This window comes from Rattus norvegicus, chromosome 1 (assembly GCF_021556685.1).
Source record: "Rattus norvegicus strain SHRSP/BbbUtx chromosome 1, alternate assembly SHRSP_T2T, whole genome shotgun sequence".
Classification (NCBI taxonomy): Eukaryota; Metazoa; Chordata; class Mammalia; order Rodentia; family Muridae; genus Rattus; species Rattus norvegicus.
The window spans coordinates 217,234,122-217,256,534 of NC_141534.1; the positions used below are offsets into that span (position 1 = coordinate 217,234,122).

General features: G+C 53.9%; 1 protein-coding gene and 1 long non-coding RNA gene across 4 annotated transcripts in view; one reads left to right on the top strand and one right to left on the bottom strand.

Annotated features, from left to right (window-relative positions):
• Window positions 1–22,413, top strand: part of Macrod1 (mono-ADP ribosylhydrolase 1) — a 140,743-nt gene that overhangs the window by 112,326 nt on the left and 6,004 nt on the right. For 2 of the 3 annotated variants that reach the window (XM_087617882.1, NM_139337.2), the window contains exon 4: window positions 14,997–15,026. In XM_087617882.1, coding sequence (XP_087474008.1) covers window positions 14,997–15,026 — 30 coding nt within the window. Of the gene's footprint in view, window positions 1–4,887; window positions 5,217–14,996; window positions 15,027–22,413 lie in introns of those variants that run through there. The other variant, XM_087617915.1, reaches the window with a different exon arrangement.
• LOC108349688 (uncharacterized) lies at window positions 8,561–12,520 on the bottom strand. The gene is made up of 5 exons (XR_015652862.1): window positions 12,418–12,520; window positions 10,351–10,449; window positions 9,235–9,320; window positions 8,812–8,886; window positions 8,561–8,684 (listed from the first exon to the last, which is right to left on the bottom strand). It is a non-coding gene; the product is annotated as an uncharacterized LOC108349688 (long non-coding RNA).

Genomic DNA, 22,413 nt, shown 5'->3' on the forward strand with positions numbered 1-22,413 from the left:
GACCAGAATGGAGGCTGCCAGTCCCAAGTTTCTCACACAACCTTCCTTCCCATGGGAGCCTCCTTTTCCCCTCTGAGTGACATTACCCCCACCCCAAGTCTTTCCCTCGGGGCTGCTTCTTCCTTCCGACCATTACTCCCAGCAAAGGACATGCTTTTGATGGTCCTTGAAGCCTCATTTACACATCCAAGTCCAGCACACAGATTGGAGCTGCTGCTCAGAGAACAGCGTGTTGAAAAAGACCAGCATGTGTAAGAATCAGGGCTAGATGGTGCCTAATCAGAGGCCATGCCTCTTGGCAGCAGAGGAAAAGTGACAGGCTAAAAGGGAGTAGGGAAGGGGCTGTTATCTGGGAGAGATAAAGGCAGGACCCCAAGACAGAGGAAGCCTGAGGGCCCCCCTCGAATCACCCCAGCAGGGAGAAGAGAAGACAGGTTGGTAATATCAGTGTCTGGGCTATGTACTCCAAGGCTCCTACGGGCCCCAGCCTGTGGTGATGTCCTCTGCCATAGTGGCTCTCTGGCCTCTGGGGAGGGGGTTGGTTTTCTCTGCTCCTCCTCACATGCTCCATCTACCTCCTGTCCCAGTCACAGTGGCTTTGTGGGCTCCACAGGCTCAGTACCTAGCTAAGCTATCAGGGCCAAGGAAAACCTTCCCGGGACTGGAACTCCAGACACCTTCCCTCAGACTTCTGGGTCCCCTCTGCAGATTCAGGCATCACAGGTCAACTGAAGCCATCACAGGTGGCACCCTGGGAGGGCCTAGAGTCAGAGGGATTCCTGATAGGAACTCAGGGCCTCCTCTCAGAGTTCTGATAGTACAGAGCTGGGGCAGGAGACACAGACATGTTCCAGACCCTCATTTGCTATGGGACAAAGTGGCAGAGCAAAGGGCTGCTGGGCCTCAGAACACCAGACCTACGGGTGCTGAGCCAGAGTTAGGGGTTGGCTTGGCGGGCTCACTTAAACGTCCTCACCTCCCAGGCATCAGTGCTCCAACCAACTAGCTGGACCTGGCAGGTTTTAAGCTTAGAATACCGCTGAGGCTGGGCATGTGAGGAGCCATAGGAGAAGGGGGAGGGGAAAAGGGCCAGTGCCAGCCATGGGGCGGGGTGGGATGGTGTTGCCAGGCAACCTCCACGAGGCTGCCACCAAGGAGGGATCCTTAAAGAGCTGAGCAGAGAGGCTGGGCCACTGAGGGCTGAGGCTGGGCCTGCATACCAATGGCAGCCACACAGGTCTCCTCCCTCCTCCTCCTCCTTCTTCTTCTTCCTTCTTTCCTCCTCCTTTCTCCCTCCTCCCTCCACAAAGTAGAGCTGGAGCTTGGATATCAGGAGGACAAAGAGGAAGGCATCCGTGTCAAGAGACTCTGGTGCTGTCAGGGCAAGGGCCAGGCTGAGTTCATCTCAATCCCCACAGAGAAGCCTTGGATGTAGTTAGATGGCCTACAGCACATCTGACACCCTCCACCCTAAAACCCCTTAACATAAGTCCTAGAGCCAAGACTGGGAGGGAACTTGGCCTCCTGGGCATGTCCAAGCTGACCCCAGCATTAGGGTCAGACATAACAGGTATCATCTCTTCTTGACTGAGCAACCTTAAGCAGTTTTTGTCCCGGGAACCCTGAGGTGACCACAGAAAGCCATCAGCTCCGAAGAGGAGATGGGTCCCTGACAAAACTGTTTCCAGTAGCAGAGAAAGTCCTTCTTGTTGTCTAACTTGAATTCTCCTTGCAAAAAGCAGCCCCTGTCTTTCTTCTGTCTTTACTGCTTGCCTGGCTTCAGACAACCCTGTGTTCAGAAGCAATAGCAGTGCGGACTCAGTTGGGTGGCTGCTTGTCCCTTCCTCCTAGGATCCCTCCCAGCCATACAGGGCAGCTAAGTCTCTGAGGGTGAGTCTCTGAAGCAGGATGTCTGACCCAAGTCATAGACAGTGTTTTGTGCTTATGGGTGTCATCTGGATAAGAGTCCAAAGTTGTCCCTGGGACAAAGGAGTCCTATGGAACCCCAAGAGGCAAGGGGCCTGCACTGGGTGGGTACAGGGGCGCTGCCCTGTGCTTCTATGGAGCTCTTCCAGTTCTACCTTACAGCACAGCACAGCCTTCCATCCAGCCCCAGGCTCTAGCACTTCCCATGGCTCCCCACGGCCACAGGGAAGAACCTTGGTCAGGCTCCCTCTGGCCTCAACTGAGTCACAGTGGTCTCTCCAGAGCTCCCTCCCTGAGACCCAGGGCCTCATTCTTCACTCTGTCCGCACACTTCGCTGCCAGACCCCCCAGCACACAGACACAATGTCTGTTCAATGATAAGCCATCAGCCTGCTTGGTCTGCAAAGGGTGGTTTTGTCTGGGAATGAGATGACTCTGAGTTCAAATCCCTAGAACTCACATTAAACAAAACAATACAAACCAACAACAATAATAACAAAATTGGGGCTGGAGAGATGGCTCAGCAGTTAAGAGCACTGACTGCTCTTCCAGAGGTCCTGAGTTCAATTCCCAGCAACCACATGGTGGCTCACAACCATCTGTAATGGGATCTGATGCCCTCTTCTGGTGTGTCTGAAGACAGTGTTTATATTTTCTCATATAAATAAAAATTAAAAATTAAAAAAAAACCAAACCCCCTAGATATGGCCACAGGTACCCCTGTTACCACACACTGTGAGGGATGAAGACAAGAAGATGCCGGTCATCTCAGGTTTACTGAGAGATGTTGTATCAACGGAGTAAGGCAGAATGGTAGGTCAGGAAACAAGGGTTCTACTCTGGCTTCAGCATGCACTCCTCACTGGTAAGCTATACACGCTAACCAGTTACTATTTTTAATTTTAAAGACTTTGGGGGGGCTTGGTTTTACTGGGGATGATGTTTGTGGCCTCAGGTTCCTAGGCAAATGTTGAATCACTGAAGAACACCCTACATCCCCATGTCAACCTTTGAGACCCACAAATGAGCCCTTCCTGCCACAGGCCACCTGCTGCTAATAACCCACCAGGCAAAGGAGAAAGTGAGGCCTTCGTGAGGCCAGGGGGTCAACTGCAAAGGAAATAAACTGTGATAAGAGGGATGTGCAGAGGGTATTTTCGTGCTCAGGGGAGGCTCCTGGAGGGAGGTGACAGTTCTACTGACACCTGCTGGATAAGACATAGCCAATTTAAGCAGAGCTAGGAGAAAGTGAGACACTGGAAGCCATGTGTGCAAAGGCCCTGGGGCACGGCACAAGCACGCCAGACCTATCTGAGGAAGAGAAAGGAAGACAGGAAATTGGGAGGAGCGAGTATAGGATTCAGCCGAGCGTTCATGGAAGAGAATATGGATTTTATTCTAAGTATAATAGGAAGCTATTTGAGAGGTTAAAGCAGGAAAGTGACACGATCTAATTTATATTTTAAAATGATCATCCAAACAACCACTTTGGAGAGCAGTTTGGCAATAACTAGTAAAGTTAAAGATGCCAGCCTGCCCAGAGAAACGCCGGCAGACAAATGGAGTGGGCAAAGAGGCCAGGCTGGGCCACCCCTCTGCTCCTGGAGAGAATGGGGGTTGCATGGTGGGTTATCTCCGTGGGAGCATGCCCCTTGACAGCACAAACCCATCCAAATGAATGCCAGGGCTTACATACAGGAGAGCGAGATAGATACTCACCAATCCTAGAAAACCTTTTTGCAGGGCACACACAGCCAAACTGGATAAATAATAATTTGTTATCTGGGACAGTGGTGGTGTTTGCCTTTAGTCCCAGTACCCGGGAAGCAGAGGCAGACAGATCTCTGAGTTCGAGGCCACCCTGATCTATAACATGAGTTCCAGGGCAGGTAGGGCTAACAGAGATACTCTGTCTTGAAACCCAAACCAAACCAAACCAGTAAAAGCAATAATATGTCATCCCAGCACCTGAGAGGGCAAGGCAGTAGGCTAGCCTGGGCTATCTAGCAAGACTGTCTGCAAAAAGGTCAAAGAAGAAGCCTGTGTAATTACAGGGCACTGGTGGTCTAAGAGAGGGGCACCTCGCTGTTCTGTAACGTGTAGGTTTGCTGTTGAGGCTGGGCCTTAAACTAGGTCTTCCCGCCTCTGTCACCGCAGTACAGAGCTTATCAGAGTGCACCGCTGTCCCTGTTTTCTGCAGTGTTAGAGACTCAACGTAGGCCTTCCTGTATGTTAGGTAAGAATACTGTGAAATAAGGTATGGCCCCAGCCCATGGGATGAGTTTGTCAGGCTCAGTGGTAGATCTGTTAATGTTGCTATTATTGAATACCAGAGGCTGAGTGACTTTTAGAAGGAACAGAGATTTATTCCCATGATGGTTCTGTGCCTGGGAATCCCAGAGTATGACGCCAGCATCTGTAAGGGCCTTGTGCTTTGTCCTTATGGGACCCACTGCATCTCTTGGCAAGGCAAGGCAAGATGACAGCTTCAGTCACTCTTCCTCTCAGGAAGCCACACGTGTTGTTGAGTATGGTGGCCCACACTTGTAACCCCAGCACTTAGGAGGTGCAGGCACCAGAACTTCAAGGCCAGTTAACAGTGGAGACCCTTCCCCATGGAGCCACCAGCACTTTAATTAGCATGTGTTCAGGCCTCAGCTACAAAGCTAGTTTTAAGCCAGCCTGGACCACAGGAGACCCTGTCCCAAAAATCAAAACCACCACCACCACCATCACCACCAAAACACCCAAGGTTTTTTTTTTTTTAAAGCCAAGCCTCAGAGAGCAGAGGCCCACTGGAGGTCACCTGTCTTTGGCCATAGTAGGGTCTACCTAGAGCTAAGCAGAGGGCTCAAGACAGCCTTGGGGATGCCCACAGCAATGGACAGGGGTCTCTAGCCTGGCTTTGCCCCACCCCATCCACTTGCTCTAGCTCCCTCCTCTCCCCGTTGGCTGCCCTAGGTCCCAGCCCCTCATTCCTGTGGATCTGGATTCCTGAGCTGGAGCCGACACCCGGCTGGCTGGGGCCCAAGCCATCTCCTGGTAATTGGGTTTCAGGGATGCTCTCGGATATGCTAATGGCAGGACAAGAGTGCTGCCGGGGCTCCTGGGGGAGGGGAGGCCTGCTGCAGCTGGGGGTCTGCAGCCCTACAGGACTCCATGGGGGAAACCAGGCTGCTGGATCCAATCCCAGCCATGGGCGTCCCACCCTCACAACCCTGGGCAAGTCCCTCAACCTCTTTGAACCTCCTTCTATGCACAAGTGGCAAAAATGACAGGAATCCGTGCAGGGTCCCTGGGGACAGGTGGGAGAAACGAGGCCACTGGAAGCACCTGGCTGAAGCCGCCCAGAGGGCTCACTGGCCCAAGGCTGTAACTGTTCTTTGGTTCTGTGTTGATGGTCCCAGCAGGTGTGTGAACAGGGACCCTGCAGGGCCTGAGGCTGAGGGTGACTTACCTCTCTGGCTGCTTATATTGTCCCTAACACAAGGCCAACCTGGAGAATGGATGCCAAGAGTCAGCTGAGCTGGAACTAACTTGGGGCTGCTGACCTTTGGGCTGGCGAGGGTTATCCAGGAGCTCCGAAGCCCTGCAGTGGCAGCCCAAGGAACCCAGGCAGGAAGGGGTGAGGCCCAGGCCCAGGCAGGCTGAGACAGCAGCCAGCTAACCTACTTCCATCTCTAAATGTCTGAGTCGGCCGCTTTTTTAGGGACGGGGGGGGGGGGGGGGGGATCCTGAGGCACAGGAATGGAGACCACAGAGGGGGACAGTCAGGGTGAACAGGCAGTGAGGCTTCATGAAGGGGTGAGATCTGCAACCCTCATTCGAGACTCTGGGAAAACTGAGGAAGGAGGCCGGGGACTGGAGGAGAGCGGGCTCAGATTTGGGCAGTGTGACGCAGGCATGTCTTGAGTTAAGTTGTGTTTATATTTTATTTCATAATTATATTTTATATCTGCTCAGCCTGGGAGCAAACAAGCCAAACCATTGTGAGGCTTGGTAAGTGTAGGCTCCAGAGTTGGACCAAGCAGAGTTTGGATCATGTTTCTTCTACCTTAGTGACGTCAGGTCAAGAACGTATCTGAGCCTCAGTTTTCCCATCTGTAAGACGGAGCTGCATATCCAACATGGCCCCACAGCTCTCCCTAGGAATTGGTAAACCTGTCTTCATAGTTTTTCACCTTCTCCCAGCACCCTAACTCTCATGCCTGCCTGATCCCCAGCTATGGTATCCGTGTGTCCTCTAAAGGATCATGTGAGCTAGAATCCGTAGCCCCAAATCCACATACTGATGGTGTTTGGAAACAAGCGCAGGGCCTTTGAGAGCTGAGTAGGGTCAGACAGGGTCATGAGGATAGGGCCAACGGTGGGGTTAGCAGCTTTTGTTTCAGTCGAGATTACATGTATTCCAGGTGAGCTGCACTGTACAGCCAAGGCTAGTGTTAAACTCTGGTGAGCTGCACTGTACAGCCAAGGCTAGTGTTAAACTCTGGTGAGCTGCACTGTACAGCCAAGGCTAGTGTTAAACTCTGGTGAGCTGCACTGTACAGCCAAGGCTAGTGTTAAACTCTGGTGAGCTGCACTGTACAGCCAAGGCTAGTGTTAAACTCTGGTGAGCTGCACTGTATAGCCAAGGCCAGTCTTCTGCCTCCTAAGATGCTGAGGTTACAGGCGTCTGCCACCACACCTAAAGGCACAAAGGCACCGTTTTGTTTGTTCTGTTTTTGTTTTTGGGCATTCCTACTTTAACATCAGGACCCATGAGGGCCTGATTAAATGACTCCTTCATCAGCAGATAAAGACACAGAGGGAGGCCCCAGATCACAGGTCAGAGCTGGGGGCTGTAAGATCACCCCTGGCAAAGGACAGGGCACTGGCTCTTTTACTCAGGACTCTGTCCTGAAGCAAGTCACTTCCATTTCCCCGCCTGCGAATGGGGCAGGAGGGGGTGGGACAGGAAGGGGTTTGTGTCCATGTTAGGGTGGCTGTTGAAAGCCCGTGTGACAGCTGGCTGGGGATAGATTTGGTAAGAAATAGCAGCTCTGTGCCCCACAAGGCCTTCTTCTTCCTGTGCACTGCCAGGCCCAAGCTGACACACCTTGAAGGACAGTGACCTTGGCCTGGGGGGACAGAGCTTTGTCCAACATGGTGAGCGCTCGCCCAGTTGGAGGTACCTTTGAAGTCTCTTGTTTTATCTTCAGAATCCAGCACACTTTACATCCTATTCCATCCATGGGTGTTTCTAATCTAAAGCATGTTTTAAACGACTCACCCTCTTGGAACACGGATCTCAGCCGGAGGCCTGTGGGAGGAGGGGAGGAAACAGCGCCTTCCCCTGAACAGAGCTTAGGGGGCAGCTGTCAGTCTATGTGGCAATGGGACAAAGCCTCCACAGAGTCCTCCTTGTAGGTGGCAGCCTTGCTGACAAGCCGTGAGGACTCTTCAGGAGTGAGACAGGGTCACGTGGGCAGGCTGACCTCAGCAGTGCCTATCTGAGGCTGTGGCTCCCAGAAGCACACCCTGCACACGGTCAGCTCCAAAGGCCCCTGGCCTCCCCTCCCCTCTGGTTTTCCCTCTTCTTTCATGTTACCTTAGCCACAGGCCCCTATGCTATACCTCCAAGCTAGGCTTCTGCCTCAGGGTCTTTGCACAGCCATTCTTCACCTGCTGTGTGTTTCTCAAGCCAGCTTCCCCATTCAGCAGGTCCTTGCCACACATGAGACAACCTGCCAGCCCTCCCCTACCTTCCCTTTGATTGCCTTCATGACCTCTGGTGCTAACTAATTCTGGTTCAAGTTTATGCCTGTGTAGCTACTGTCACCCTGGAGTGAGCTTGGTGCCAGCGGGGGTCCACCTTCACCCCAGTGCTCAGCTCTCAGTAGCAGCAGAAAGATCTTTGCTGAAGCTGAGGTCTGACTCACTCAGGAGCAATGGAAAACAGGCCAGTGAGGGCTCAAGGGCTGAGGGGAGCAGCTCCAGTTCCCCGGCTGCTCGAGGCCGGTGAGGCTGGGATGCCATGCCGGGACAAGGTGCACATACAGAGCTCAGGCAGACGACATGTGGACGGAGCAGCCTCCTGGGGCATGTGCAGAGGCTGTGCCAGCTTCAAAGTCACCGCTGTGCCTGCTTGCCCAGACTTTTCCTGGCCCAGGCACCTGCTCAGCGCTTTCCTCGGGTCACTGGTAACTGACTCTCTTCTCTGTGTCCCCCTCTCCCCTCTCCCTCAGAGGGCCACCCCCTCCTCCCAGGCATGAAGGACTTAGTCCCTGTCTGGGAAAGCCAGAAGGTCACTCGGCGGCTGCTGGCCTCGGACCAGAGCTTGTTGTAGCACCATTTCCTACTCCTGGTCTCCCTGAGGGGCTGGCTGGTGAAGAGCCTCACGTGGGGGAGCTAGGTTTAGTCCACGTGCACCCCACACAGTGGGCTGAGTGACTTGGTGTACACAGTCCTTAACTGTCCAACTCTTTCAGCAGTCATTGCTGAGGTCTGGCCTGGGGGCACACCTTTAATCCCATCAACTCGGGCAGCCGAGGCAGGAAGATCAAAAAGTACCAGGCCAACCTGGGATACAGAGTGTGTTCAGACCAGCCTGAAAGTGAGACCCCGTCTAGAAACAAGATAATAACTGAGCCTTGGTAGCACACGTCTTTAATCCCAGCACTCAGGAGGCAGAGGCAGGCGGATCTCTGCGAGTTTGAGGCCAGCCTGGTCGACAGTGCAAGTTCCAGGACAGCCAGGGCTGCACAGAGAAACCCTGTCTTGAAAAACCAAACAAAAACAAAAACACCAATGAGCTGGGGATGTGGTTTAATGGGAGAGCACTTGCCTAGCATGCAAGAGGCTAATAGTCAGTCCCCAATACTGAAAAAATGTCCCTCGACACACCTGCTATGAGCCAGAGCTCGGTGATGGAACTGCAGGTGTGGCATTCCTGATGTTAGTAATCAGACAGCTGCTTATCTGAAGAATAGGGAGATGTAGGGATGCTGGGGGGGAGTGTAGGGATGCTGGGGGGGAGTGTAGGGATGCTGGGGGGAGTGTAGGGATGCTGGGGGGAGTGTAGGGATGCTGGGGGGAGTGTAGGGATGCTAGGGGGAGTGTAGGGATGCTGGGGGGAGTGTATGGATGCTGGGAGGAGTGTAGGGATGCTGGGGGGAGTGTAGGGATGCTGGGGGGGAGTGTAGGGATGCTGGGGGAGTGTAGGGATGCTGGGGGGAGTGTAGGGATGCTGGGGAGGAGTGTAGGGATGCTGGGGAGGAGTGTAGGGATGATGGGGGAGCAGATGGGAGCCTCAGACTACAGGTATACCTGAGTAAGTCTCCTGGAGAGGGCAGGGTGATTTCTTCAGGCACAGTTGCTAGACCTGAGAACCTGGAACTTGGCAGAGGGAGGCACTAAGAGTTGGGAGAGAGATGGAATAATGTGTTGGTGGGGGCTTGCCTGGGTCCCATTCTATATCCTGAGAACAAAGGAGGAGCGCTCCTTACTCATGAAGTTCAATGGGCTCCTGTTGACAGGTTTGGGGGTTACTTTTTTTTTCCTTGATGGTGCTGGGGATGAAACCTGGGACCCTCCTGCATAGGGAGCTAGGCTTTACCTCTGAGATATACTCCCAGGCCTGGGACAGTTTTAATTGGGAAGCTGAGATAAAATAAAATTGGTTCAGGGGGCTGGAAAGATGGCTCAGTGGTTAAGAGCACTGACTGCTCTTCCAGAGGTCCTGAGTTCAAATCCTAGAAACCAGATGGTGGCTCACAACCATCTGTCATGGGATCCAATGCCCTCTTCTGGTGTGTCTGAAGTGTACTCATATATATTAAATAAATGAATAAATAATTATTTTTTTAAAAATTGGGGGGTTAGGGATTTAGCTCAGCGGTAGAGCGCTTGCCTAGCGAGCGCAAGGCCCTGGGTTCGGTCCCCAGCTCCGAGAAAAAAAAAAAAAAAGAAACAAAAAAAATTGGTTCAATTTACACTGTAAAGAGATCTCCCCTCCCCCACTGTGGCTCAGGGCTACCTCTGGGAAATGGTGGCAGTGTCTCCTCAGAGAGGTGAACAGTGCATATGCCTTGTCCAACAAACTCACAGCTGTCATATAGACTCTGCGCCTTAATTCCCCCACCCTACCTCCATTAAAAACCATTTTAAAGGGCTGGAGAGATGGCTCAGTGGTTAAGAGCACTGACTGCTCTTCCAGAGGACCTGAGTTCAATTCCCAACAACCACATGGTGGCTCACAACCATCTGTAATGGCATCTGATGCCCTCTTCTGGTGTGTCTGAAAACAGCTACAGTGTACTCACATAAATAAAATAAATCTTAGAAAAAAAAACATTTTAAATGCCATTATGTGACTTTTCAGAAATATATTAATATTACAACATTTAAAAACATTTCCTGGGGACTGGACATGGTGGCTCTCACCTGTACCCCAGGATCCTGAGGCAGAAGGATCAAGAACTCACGGTCCTTCTCCTTTAGGTACATACTGATTCAAGGCTAGTCTGGGCTACATGAGCACCCCTAGACAGAAAGACAGACAGACAAAAATGAGACATTCCTGTACAAGTGAAGCAAGGCAGGGTACCACCTTTGTCCCTGAGCTTCCTCTGATCTTTAGTGGCACTTGCTAAACTCTCGGGGGTGGGGGTGGGGGGGCTGGCCCTCTCCCTCTCACTGGCCAGTGGCCACCTGCCAGTACCTAACTAGGCCAAGAGCCCGGCCACAACTTGGAAGTCCCTACTCTGCAATCCTCAGGGATGGCAGTCACAGGGCAGAGTCCGGCCAGGGCCTGAAAAGGTGGAAGAGAGGTGGCAGGTCACATGAGCTGAGGGTGAGCACAGCAGGAAAAGAAGGTAGGGAGAACCTGGGCAACAGTGGGAGGCTTTGAGTGAGGCACCGCAAATCTCAGTTTTCATCGGTCAAAGGACTTAGCACTGAGTGGCGTGAGGGGCACTTCAAGGTCACGGGACTCAAAGCCAGCTGGCTAGATTCAGCAGAGTGTGGTAAAATCATCCCCATACCTGTCCGCGGAGTCTCATCTGCAGTGTCGATGAGATGACAAGCAGCCCCTACAGGGGGCAGGGGATCAGGTCTGTCTTAAAATCAAACGTGTGCACGCTGGCCTAGACCTGTACCCTATGATCTAGAACTTACGCGCCACCAGAGGTGAGAGCTGTTTGACCCACTCTGCTCTGCAAAGCCCCTTGTTTAAAAGCTAGATGCTTAGACTGGGCATGGGAGTGCACACCTCTAATCCTAGTACCAGGGATGGAGAGGCAGGAGGATCGCTGCATATTGAGCTTCAAGACAGACAGCCAGGAGCACACAGAGAGACCCTGTCTCAAAAATTAACAAATAAAAAGCTGGATACAGGGAGGAGGAGAGAGAGGGAGAGGACGAAGGGGAGGGGGAGGGAGAGGATGAAGAGGAGGGGGAGGGAGAAGAGGGGGAGGAAGAGGAGGGGGAGGAAGAGGAGGGAAAGAGGAGGGCTGAGGAGATGTTCGGCAGTTAGAGCACTTGCTGTTCTTTCCGAGGGTTGAGTTCAATTCCCAGCAAGCACAAAGGTGGCTCACAATCGCCCGCTGAGGGACTCCAGCAACTCTCCTGGCATCATCAGGCACACACATGTGACACACACAGACACAGAATAGTAAGTAAATCCTTTAAAAATAAGATAAAAGCTGGGTACTGTGGCATGTGCCTGTGTCCCTGGCTGTTGGGAGTCTGAAACAGGAGAACTGTCTGAGCCCAGGAGTTGTGGCAGATTGGGCAGCATAGTGAGACTGTTTATCTCGAGATAAACAGACATCTAGGAGTGTCATTTAATGCTCCCTTAATGTGCACAGAGTCCTGAGTTCCATCTCTAGCACGGAATAAAGGAAGCACCGGGGTTCACGCCTGTAATCCCAGAACCCCAAAGACAGAGACAAGAGAATTCAAAGTTCAAGGTCATCCTTGGCTGTTTAGTAAGTTTGGGGCCAGCCTGTGCTGTGTGAGACCCTGTTTTTAAAAACGATAAACAGAAACAAAAAGCCTCTTTTAATGGGCAAGTTGGCTGATCACAGATCCTCTTTTCAGGCCAAGAAGGTGCCAGGCTTCATCTACCCTTGCAACACCTGGCCCATCCCAGGCCTATCCCTCTCTCAGACCCTGACTGGGTGGACATCAGGCATTCACTTGCCTCTCTCCCGGGTCAAGACCACACAGAGCCTGGACTTAGAGCGTCAGGGAGGCGGGGTTAGTGTCCTCTTTGACTGGGGTCTGCTGCACCCAGCCCAGGTCTTGGCCCCTCCTCTCCTGCCCCAGCAAGGCTTCCTGCCAACCCATTTGGCACTGTGCCCTCTTTGAGCAGGAGCCAGCTTGTTTGCAGCCGGTGTTAATTAAGAGAGAGGTGGTGGGGGGAGGTGGAAAGGGCCGTGGAGGGCAGCTTCCGACAGCCGCCAGCGCTGCCCCAGGGGCTCAGAGGGCTTGAGTCAGGCCTGGACCCACCTGAGATGCCTCATCTCCCACTGCCGGGTTCCCACGCGGGGCTGCCGGAGTGCGGCCTCTCAAGTTTGCAGCCAAGCCTGCTGGGCGTGGAGCAGTTGAGGCTGAGGTAATAGAGGCTCCAGAGTGCTCCTCCTTGCTTTCAGGAAGTAGGTGTGGCCAGGAGGTGTAGCCAAGTTGTAACCTTAACCCCCCCATCTTGGTGGCCTGCCTTCCAGTTCAGAGAGACTCAGATTTAGTCTTCGTTTATTTTGAGCCAGGGTTGGTTTAGAATTCTTTACATAATAGAAGATGACCTTGAACTTCTGATCCTCCTGCCTCCACCTCCCAGAGTGATAAAATTACTGGCATCAGCTACTATGTCTGGTATATACACAGAAATCTGTATATCTGGAATACGTGGTTGAAAATCCAACCCAGGGCTTCCTGCACTCACAAGTCCATGAAGTACTACCGCAGCTCCTACCCCAACCCTGCCTACACCTTCACTGTCCCCCACCCCTTCCCCAGCTTCAGTTTCCTCCTCTGTAAAATGGGAACAGGAGGCCCTCTCTGGTGGCTTGGCTGTGACGATAAATGGGGTACTTTGCGAAGAGCAGCAGCCTATCTTGCTAAGAATGGGGACCAGAATGGGACCTCTGCACTCTACCCCTTCTGTGATCCTTGTTGGCTGACCTCTGACCTGGCAGTGTCTCCCAGCTAACTTGCCTACAGGCTCGGCTGGCTCCTTTCTCCGTTCCCATGGCCGCTGCTTGGTTCTAGGAGCTCCAAGCCGCTCATTGCCTCTGTATCTTAATTAGCTGCATGTATTAATCTTGAAAGTAACGTGGCAACTTGCAGCCCTGGGTTTTCAGGCTATGGAATTAATTATTCCCCAAGCGAAGAGCTGTCAGGTCTGGGAGACCAGCCACTGCGAGACACCACTTAGCAGCATCCATAGCTTCCGCAGAAAAGCCCTGGGCCACAGTCTGGCCCCTAACCCTAAAGCAGAAAGCCCAGGAAGGTGGGGTAAGAGTAAACCCTGGGAGGAGCTGAAGATCCAGCCTTGGAGCCAGCCCCTCTAGGCCTCTCACCTGGGCCTCTCACCTGGGCTTCTCACCTGGGCAGCAACTGGGTCTTGGGGGACCTATAGTCTCCCCTAGCTCTTTGTCTGGTTGGCACTTAGGCACGCAGACCTTGTGGCCAGAAGAGGACACCTGAGCAGGAGCAATCATCTGCACAGCACTAGCTCTGGCAGAGGGGCTGCCAGTCTCCCTTACCTATGTCAGCCACAGGGCCACATGGTAAGGCAGGAGGGGCAGCCAGCCGGGCAGAGAAAAATGTGGCTAATCGGGAAAGTGTCGGCCATGATGGCCGTCAGGCCCACTCTGCCTGAGGGACCCCCATCAGACCAGGCAGAAAGCAGGACACCTTCCAAGCAAGGCCAGAACTGACTCCTTTTCATGACCTTTGACCCAACCCTGTGTGCTGGAGTATGGAAACCGAGGCCTGGAGCCAGGCTGCCCTGCTCACCATGTGCTGGCTGGCACTCAGACTTCAGACATGGCCCGGGGCATGGGGCCTCCACAGTGTACTCCAGACTCTGTGGCATCCTGCCTCCTCCCTAGCTGCACATACGCTGCCTTCTCTCTTGTTTTTCAATTAAGGTCTACACAGTCCTCACTGTCTTAGAACTCACTGTATAGACCAGACTGGCCTCGGATTCAGGGATCCATCTGCCTCTGCCTCCTGAGAGCTGGGATTAAAAGTGTGTGCACTGTGCCCCATGTGCACTTCCCTCTGGTGGCCTCTAACTGTGTTACTAGGCAGCCTGTGGGCCATGAGGGTAAGGACCATGCATGCCTCCCCACACCTACGCTGAAGGCTGAACACTTCTGGGTCTCCAGGAACACTGTAAAGGAGAACAGGAGGAACACTGGCCGGGCAGTGAACACCCACAATTCCAACACTCAGAGGTGGAGGCAGGAATACTCTAAAGCCTTCCTCTGCTCCACAGTGAATTGAAGCCAGTCTAGAATTCAGGAAACTGTCTTTAAAAAAAATAAAGGGGGTGAGGTAGGGTCGTGGTGGTATGCGCCTCTAATCCCAGCAAAGGCAGGTGAATCTCTGGGTTCGAGGCCAGCCTGGTCTACAAAGAGAGTTTCAGGACAGCCAGGGCTGCACAGAGAAACCCTGTATCAGAAAAAAAGTAGGGGTGGGGAACAGAGGGGATCAAGATGGTTCAGTGAGTAAAGGCATCTGCCACTAAGCCTGACAACTTGGATTCGAACCACAGGATGAACTCTGTGGAAGGAGCAAGTCAGCTCCTGCTGGTTGTCCTATGTGCTACTTCTGGGTGGTCAGTAGCCTTGGTGGCCTTCCTGTGCCCCCACTCCCTGGTCCCCTGTAAGCCCAGACCCAGTAGGATCTCCCCAACCCCCATCATTGGCTCTTGCACGAAGGGCTGGGAATCCTATACCCAGAGTCTCAGGGCCCAGGCTCCCCACTCCAGGCTACCTGACTGTCCCTCTTTCCCATATGGCCCCCGCTTTGACCCCTTCCGCACTGCACCTAACCTGGTTTTGTCTCTTTCTGTCTTGCAGCCAACAACTCCCTGCTTGGAGGCGGAGGGGGTGAGTACACAGACCTTCCTGGTTCTCCTGTGAGGTTAGAGTAGGGGTGAGGTACGAGTCCGGTTTTGGTTTTGTCCTTCAGTCCTTCAGGACCGGACTGTTTCAGTGGTGTGCCCATTGATACAGCTAGAGGCCGGGCTTCTTTGTAGGGTGACCCCCACCTGAGCTCAAGCCTCCGGACTTGTACATGAACAGGCTGGGGCGGAGCCTGCTGCAGGTAGACAAAGCCTCCCTGTGTGGGGCTAGCTTGGCCTTTGAAAGCCCCTTGTGAATTGTCCTCAGCTTCTCACCCCCATCTCTGCATCTTATCCATTTCTGCACCGAAAAACCCCAGGTGTCCGCCAGTTAGTACCTCAGGCCAGCACAGGGCAAGCGCTACAGCACGTGATAGGGAAGGGGTGAGAGACGGGACGAAGGCCAATGCCGCAGGTGCCTCTAGAGGGGCAGCCCTGTGGCCCCACATCTGCCTCGACTAGCCTCCCGCCACCCACTCAGGCCCTCAGCCCTCAGCTGCCCGGCAGCCACTGTCTACACAGCGGCAGGATGATTGGTGAGCCAGGGGGCAGGGGTTAATGCGCCGTGGGATAAATCCCGGGGGCCATGTTTACGGCAGCGGTGGCGGGGCCCAGGCCAGGTTTTAAAAGGGGGAAAAATAAAAGGGGCAGCGAGGTCAGGAATAAATAAGCACAGCGCTAAGAGCTGTCGGTGACCAGCCAGGATGCAGGGGGCTGTTTGTGACTGAGGATGCTTTCCCTCCCTCCCCACTCTCCTCTAGCTGTCCCTGTGGAGGTCACCGCTTCCCAGGATGGGGATTTGGTGCCCATGGATAGGCCCTTGGGGACCTCTTTGCAAGCCTGCCCTTTAAGAGGAACAGGTCCCTCCCCCTCCGTGCTTGGTGACACCATGCTCCAACCACAGTACCCATCCCACGCCCATTCATTCATCACTCTGTGCTCAGTGCCTGTTGTGTGCAGGACTGTGCACACAGACGACAGACGGGCCCTGACAGGGTAGTGGTAGATCCAGGTATGTCAGGGCTCAGCCAGAAGGGCCTGCTCAGCATGAGCACCAGGGACCTTTCAGGAAGGACGGTAGGGCCTGGACTGACAAGGAGAGGTGGAAAGTGGTGGGGACAGACAGGTAAAGGCCCAGAGATGAAGGGAGCAGGGTATTGAGGAGCCTTAGCTGACCAGAGGCCTCAGGTCCCAGCCAGAAGGCCAGAAGAGCAGCAGGAACACCTTGGGAGGAGCTACAGTTTTATCGTTTCCTCTGGGGAAGGTAAAAATGAGGGAAGCATGAGAGCCTCTCGGCTTGCTGTTCTTGACCTGCTCAAAACCTTCACACCCTTCAGAATCACACCTAGGGCCCTCACTGTGTCTCAGAAGGCCCAACTACCTCTCACACTCACCTCTGTCTCAGACTCCAGGCCTTTCCCACCAGGCTACAACCACACCTGCCGCCTGCCTCAGGTGCACTCTGCCTCAGGGCCTTGGGGGCCCCTGCACTGACACTTCCTTCCATCCTTCTCTAGGGTTATGTGGGGTCCTGTGTCTACTCCGCCACAGGGCTCGGCCCCTGGGGGAGGCGGGATGCAGGACATTTGACTGTGCTTACCCCATGGCATAGTCGGGTGGGTGTCGGGTTGTAGGGAAGCTGAGGGGCAGCACGATGGGGGGGTAGGATGAAGGGGGGGCCGTGTGGAGAAGCACAGTCTGAGGTGCTGGACACAGCTGGGGGCCCCTGGGCCTGCAAGGGGGCCGGGCTGTCAGGTTCTCAGGCTCTTGGGCATCCAAGCATCGCTGCTAGATGCAGAGGAAGAGTTGAGGATGGAGTTGGGGTCTGCGAGCTGGATCTAGCCCATGGCCAAGGGGGAAGAGGGAAAAGAGGGGGAAGAGAGAAGTCCAGGCTGGGGAGAGTCTTTGGCTTAACAGCAGTAGGCTTAAGCTTGGTGGCAGCCACCACTGGGAGCACAGGCAATTAGACAGCAGCTCTGTAGGCGAAGGCCTTCTCTGTGGCTCCCCACTGCGGATCCGGATGAAGAGGTGGTCTGTGGTTTTAAGGCATTTATTGTCGTGGTGAAAGGTGGATGAGTAAAACCGTACCCCGCTTCTCAGGGTGGGCCTGAGATTAATACCTTTTGCAGGGAGGACTTGGGTACCTCATTATAATGGAGGTCTGTCTTGAGCCTACGTGACCTGTGGTCACATCCTCTACCTGTGGAGGATCTTGGGGCATTGCCCTTATGTGACTGATGGCCACAAATCTGTGGAGGGCTGTGGCTAGGGATGGGGCTTGTTTTCCCAGGAGTCAGGTGAACTGCCTACAGTCCCTTAGGGTCACCAGGGTTGTTAGCATTCTGTCTAAGCTCCACCCTAACAGTTACCTGGCAACAGCCAGGTATGCCTGACTCTATAAAAGGGGCTGCTTGCCCCCTCCTCACTCTCTTTGTTCTCTCTTGCTCTCTTATTCTTACTCTATTCCCGTCTCCCTTCTCTCCCCATTCCCCTCCACCTTCTCTACACATGCCCATGACCGGCCTCTACTCTTCTCCTCCCCCACCCCTGCCTCTGCTACCCTCTTAACTCTGCTCCCCATGCCCTGAATAAACTCTACTCTATACTATACCTTTGTGTGGCTGTTCCCTCAGGGAAGGGATGCCTCAGCATGGGCCCTCAGAGGCACCCCTTCCCCACACCTCTATAGAACATATCCTCCCCTCTTTATTTTTTTATAAACACATCAGGGGTTTCTAGCCTTTGCTTAAACGGGAACCAGGGTGTCTTTCCCGGTCCCACATCCTTCCTCATGTGTATGTGTGGAGAGAGGGTGGGGGGATGCTTTTCCTGAGGTTCTCAAGTGTCTCCATTCCCTCTTACAAGCCTTTACTTAAATGCTGGTTTCCCTGTGGCACCCACCCTGACCACTGGCTGAGGCTGCAGCTGTCCACCCTGGCTCTCACTCTGCTGTTGTTGTTTTCTGAGAACCACCCTCCTCCTACCACGTAGCAATTCCTCATCACTACCTTCACTGCCTTCTGTCTGTCCCTCTGAAAGAAAGGAGTCACCCGGATATGGGCCTGGACAGACTCTCCCATGAAGGGAGGGACTCACCCCAAGGGTAGCACGGAGAAGTAGGCTGGGCAAAGGGGTGGCTTGCGGATATCCCGGTGCCTGTCTTAAACCAAGGGATGCTCTGGCTCCCTTTTCAGCCTTAGGGGTGCAGGGAGGCTGGCTGGTGAGGAGATGGGTGGAGCAGTGACCCTGAGTAAATAGACTGTAAGTCCAGACTTTCATCTAAATGCAGCCAAGATTTATGGAGCCTCTGTGGCTAGGGCTGGGATATAGCCCTGCTAATAAAACTGAAGCAGGTGGAGGTAGAGGGCGGAGCTGTGGAGGGAGGAGGCAGAGCCTGGTGGGGCCTGGCATCTGAAGTTGAAATGTAGCCTGCCCGATACCTGGACATGCCCCTTCTTCAAATTTGACACATCTGTTACCCCATCACCAACCCTGACTCCTGGAAGACCCTGGGACCTCTCGTGGGGGCCTGAAGTTCCTCCTCTAAGAGCTCAGGTCTTTACCAGCTTCTATCTGTCCTCCAATCAGGACAGCTGAGGTAAACCTCGTCCCTTCAGCCACAGGCCAGCAGATACAGCCAAGCATCCTGCTGCGACGCTCTTGCCCCTAGCTCTGGGCCCTCGGAACATACTCATACCTTACAGTGCTCCACTCACTCTACCTCCAGAATGTCCTTCCTGTGAATCAGGACCCAGGATGCTGAGCTCTGGAGCCCCTCTCGGTGGCCTCTGCTCAGCCAAGTGGAGCAGACTCCGTGCTCTCCTATGTGTCTGCTCAGGACTGAGGGGCAGACAGTGGGTCTGTGGGTACCTACTCTCTGCTGGGACTCAGGACTTTGCACTCAAGTGACCCAATTTAGAAGTAGGTTTCTCAAGCAAAGAATGTTGGGACTTGGGTCTTAAAGATTGAATAGGAGCTTAGCAGACCAGCATGATGGAGGGAAAGTGATCTGAAGGCCTAAGGAAGTCCTAGTCTCCTGGTGGAGCTGGCGACCACCTGGGCCACTCTTTCCTGTGCCTCTGCCCCATCTCCCTGTGGAAAGCCAGTTATTGGCTCAATAAAAGATGTCCGAAACACTCTCCTATTGTATGGTAAGGAGGGAGGCGAGTCCTAAATCAGGATAGGGATCGACAAGGCCCAAGCACCTCAACTGTTTATTAGCACTGAGATGTTTACTTGGCGATGAGGAGCCGGCTTTCTCGGGGAGATTTGTGCGTTCTTTTTCAATTACCCCTCGTCTTTCTCTGCCACTTTTGCACTAAAGGGATAATAAATGTATCGGAGCATTTCAATTATTCATCTAAATCATGACTGCGCCTGCCATGGCCAAGTCTTAGTGACAGATTAATTCAGGGCCGCTGCCTCTGCCGGCATGGCCACCATCTCTGCCCCAGCCAGCCAGCGCCCCAAAGGGCCAACTCTAGGAGCCAGTTGGGGTCAAACAGGTCCTTGGCAGGAGGGCAAGGCAGGCTAGGAAGGGGGAAGGAGCCCTTGTACTCATCCTCTACCCCTGCTTGGGCCTTACAAGTAATCAGCCCCACCGGAAGCTATGGGAGCTCGGGATCTGCCCATCTGTCCCCACATCACCCTCCCCCCCCCCCAGGCCACCTTGCACTGCCCCACCCCTACCACCAACCACATCCCAGCACCACATGCTGGGAGAGGCCAGGATGGTGGAGCATCCCTTACAGCCATCCCCTGGCACAGGGCCTTTGTACCTGCTTCTCCTCTGCCCTCCTGCCCAGACTCCCTACCTAGATGATCTCTCCTGCTGGCCACACCCCAAAATCTAGGGATGGACAGCCCGCCATGTGTCAGCACTAACTTAAACTAGGCCCCGTATTCTGTTGCCCTTGACATTATTCAAGATCTGTTGGCCCCCACGCACACCGTCAGACCACTTAAGGCGCAAGCACAGGTGGACTGTCGCTGTGCCAAGCCTGTGTGTGCAGCCCTGTCCTCGCTCTCCTCACACAGTCTCCAGCCCTCAACGGCTGGCTGGCCCTCTCTGTGGCTCCTTTCCCGTGTATTCTATCTGCCTGGATCTTCCGTCCTTTCTAAGCCGCTCTCACTCCCTTTGGCTCACCATCCCTTTCTATCGCCTTTTACTCTGCTTTCTCTCTCCCCACTCTCCTTTGTCCTCCTGAGGATTAGCGAGGCTTCTGAGCATGGGACCCCAGTGTGGACTTCCTGCCAAGTCTTTGCAGGCCGCTAGCTAGCTACCGTCCCTGCTGCTAATCTGAGATTGTTTCTGTGGCCTCTGGGAAAGTTGGCATTGCTGCCCTGATGAACGGTGGCCTGACTCAGTGGATAACATGCCCTCCATAGCCTGTGGGCTGCCTCGGTGCTCTGGCAGCCAAGGTGTGTGAGGCTGCCCCACCCCTCTTTGACCACCTGTGGGACTCAAGAGCAGCAGGTAGCTCGAGAGCTCCCAAGAGCCACCCAGGAAGCTTAATGGTTGCACTGAGAAGTGTGGATCGCAGGAGGGGCCATCAAAACTGGCTACATACAGGGGGCTGGAGAGATGGCTCAGGGCTGAGAGTTCCTGAGTTCAGTTCCCAACAGCCACATGGTGGCTCACAACCATCTGTAATGGGATCCGATGCCCTCTTCTGCTGTGTCTGAAGGCAGCTAGACAGCTACAGTGTACTTACATATATATTAAAACAAGCAAAAAAAAAAAAAAACCCAAAAACCCCCCAAAAAGCCCCAACAACAACAAAAACATTAAAGGCTAGCTGCAGCCTGAGAGTTCTTCACACTCAGCGGGGCACATGTGTTAAGCTGATCCCCTGATGCCTTATCCACACTTCCTGCCCCCCAGGACTGCAGCCCTGCATCCCTGCCCCTGTATTCACAAGCTGGGACTCTCTCGCTCCTCCTCCCGGTATATTCTATTACCCGGGCTTCAGTGTCCTATGCTAGCCGCACATTTTGGACCACTGAGTGGGTGTGTTCACACCCCTCCCCACCTCCTGCCCTGGTCCGTCTTCTCATGTCAGCCCCGTTGCCGCTCCCCTGGTAGTGTGACACACAGAGCTGGCCTGTGGCCACCCCATTACACGTTTGCTATGGGGACAGCATATACCTTTCCAGGGCCGGAGAGTTCAGACTTGCTGTCAGAGTTAAGTTTATTGTAGATTGGCGTGAGCCACAAAGGACTGAAGGGCCGAAAGCGATAGGTCTTTCCTCCCCAGGCGGAGGCCCTGGTTCACCAGCTGCCCCTTCCGACCATCACTGCTCTGGAGAACAGTGCCATGGGAAGCTCCTCCCCCTGAGTGACACAGGGGCTATCTGCAGCTACATTTTGCAGATGAGGAAACAGAGGCTCCCTACCCTACCTATCAACTGGCCTACCAGAGTAAGGAGAGTGTGAGAATCAGTCCTTCTGGCCCCTGCCTCATGGCCACTGCACGCATGCCCTGCCCCCCCGCCCCCGTAGGCAGGATGCCACCAGGCCCTGTGCACGGCTGCTGTGGATCTTTAATAACTGGAGTGATTGCGCATGATGAATGAGGCCCGTGGTTGTGTACATAATGAAGCCCTAATGTTTTCAAATCCCCATTTAAGGAGCTGATCTCACCCCGTAATGAATGTCAGATCACATTGCAGGAGTATGGACCATCCGTCTTCTCCCTGGGGCGCCCACCTACCTGGGCACCTCCAGGATGCAGCCTCTGGAGGGTGGGCTCTGTGTCCTTCCCTGGGCCCAATGTAGGCCATGTCCGGAGCAGACATTGGAGGAGGGCTGTCCATGGAGTGAAGGACCAGAGAGGACAAGCAGAGGCTGTCTGTTTGGGTTCTAGCCAGGCGACATCAGTGTCTTGGTTTACAAGTTCTAGCCAGGAAGAGGAAGAAAGTGTGGTGCAAGCCAGGAAAAAAGGGTCCAGGACCCAGTGGATCTCCATAGACCTCTTGAAGGTTGGAGTTCAAAGGTCAGCAGCTCAGGACTCTGCCTTAGCTCCCCATCTGCTCAGCCAGGCTCTCCTTCTGAGAAGGAAATAGACAAGGACCAGTGCACAGGGTCTGACTGGCAGCTGTATGCTACACTAAGGTGTGACTGCTGAGAGCTGTTCCCAGGCCAGAGCCCAAGCAGGACTGACTGTCCAGATGGGGAGAGGTTCCCTATACCTTCCTGGACAGAGGACCCTGCCCCTCCCACACACAATAACCAGGCCCCTGCTCTTGGCCAAACCAGGACCATCTATCTAGCTGTGACTATTGACAGTGCAATAAACAAAGGAGCAGCCTCCTCCCAAAGGCCCACATGAAGCAACAAGGACTTGCTGACTGCTGAGGAAACTGAGGCACAG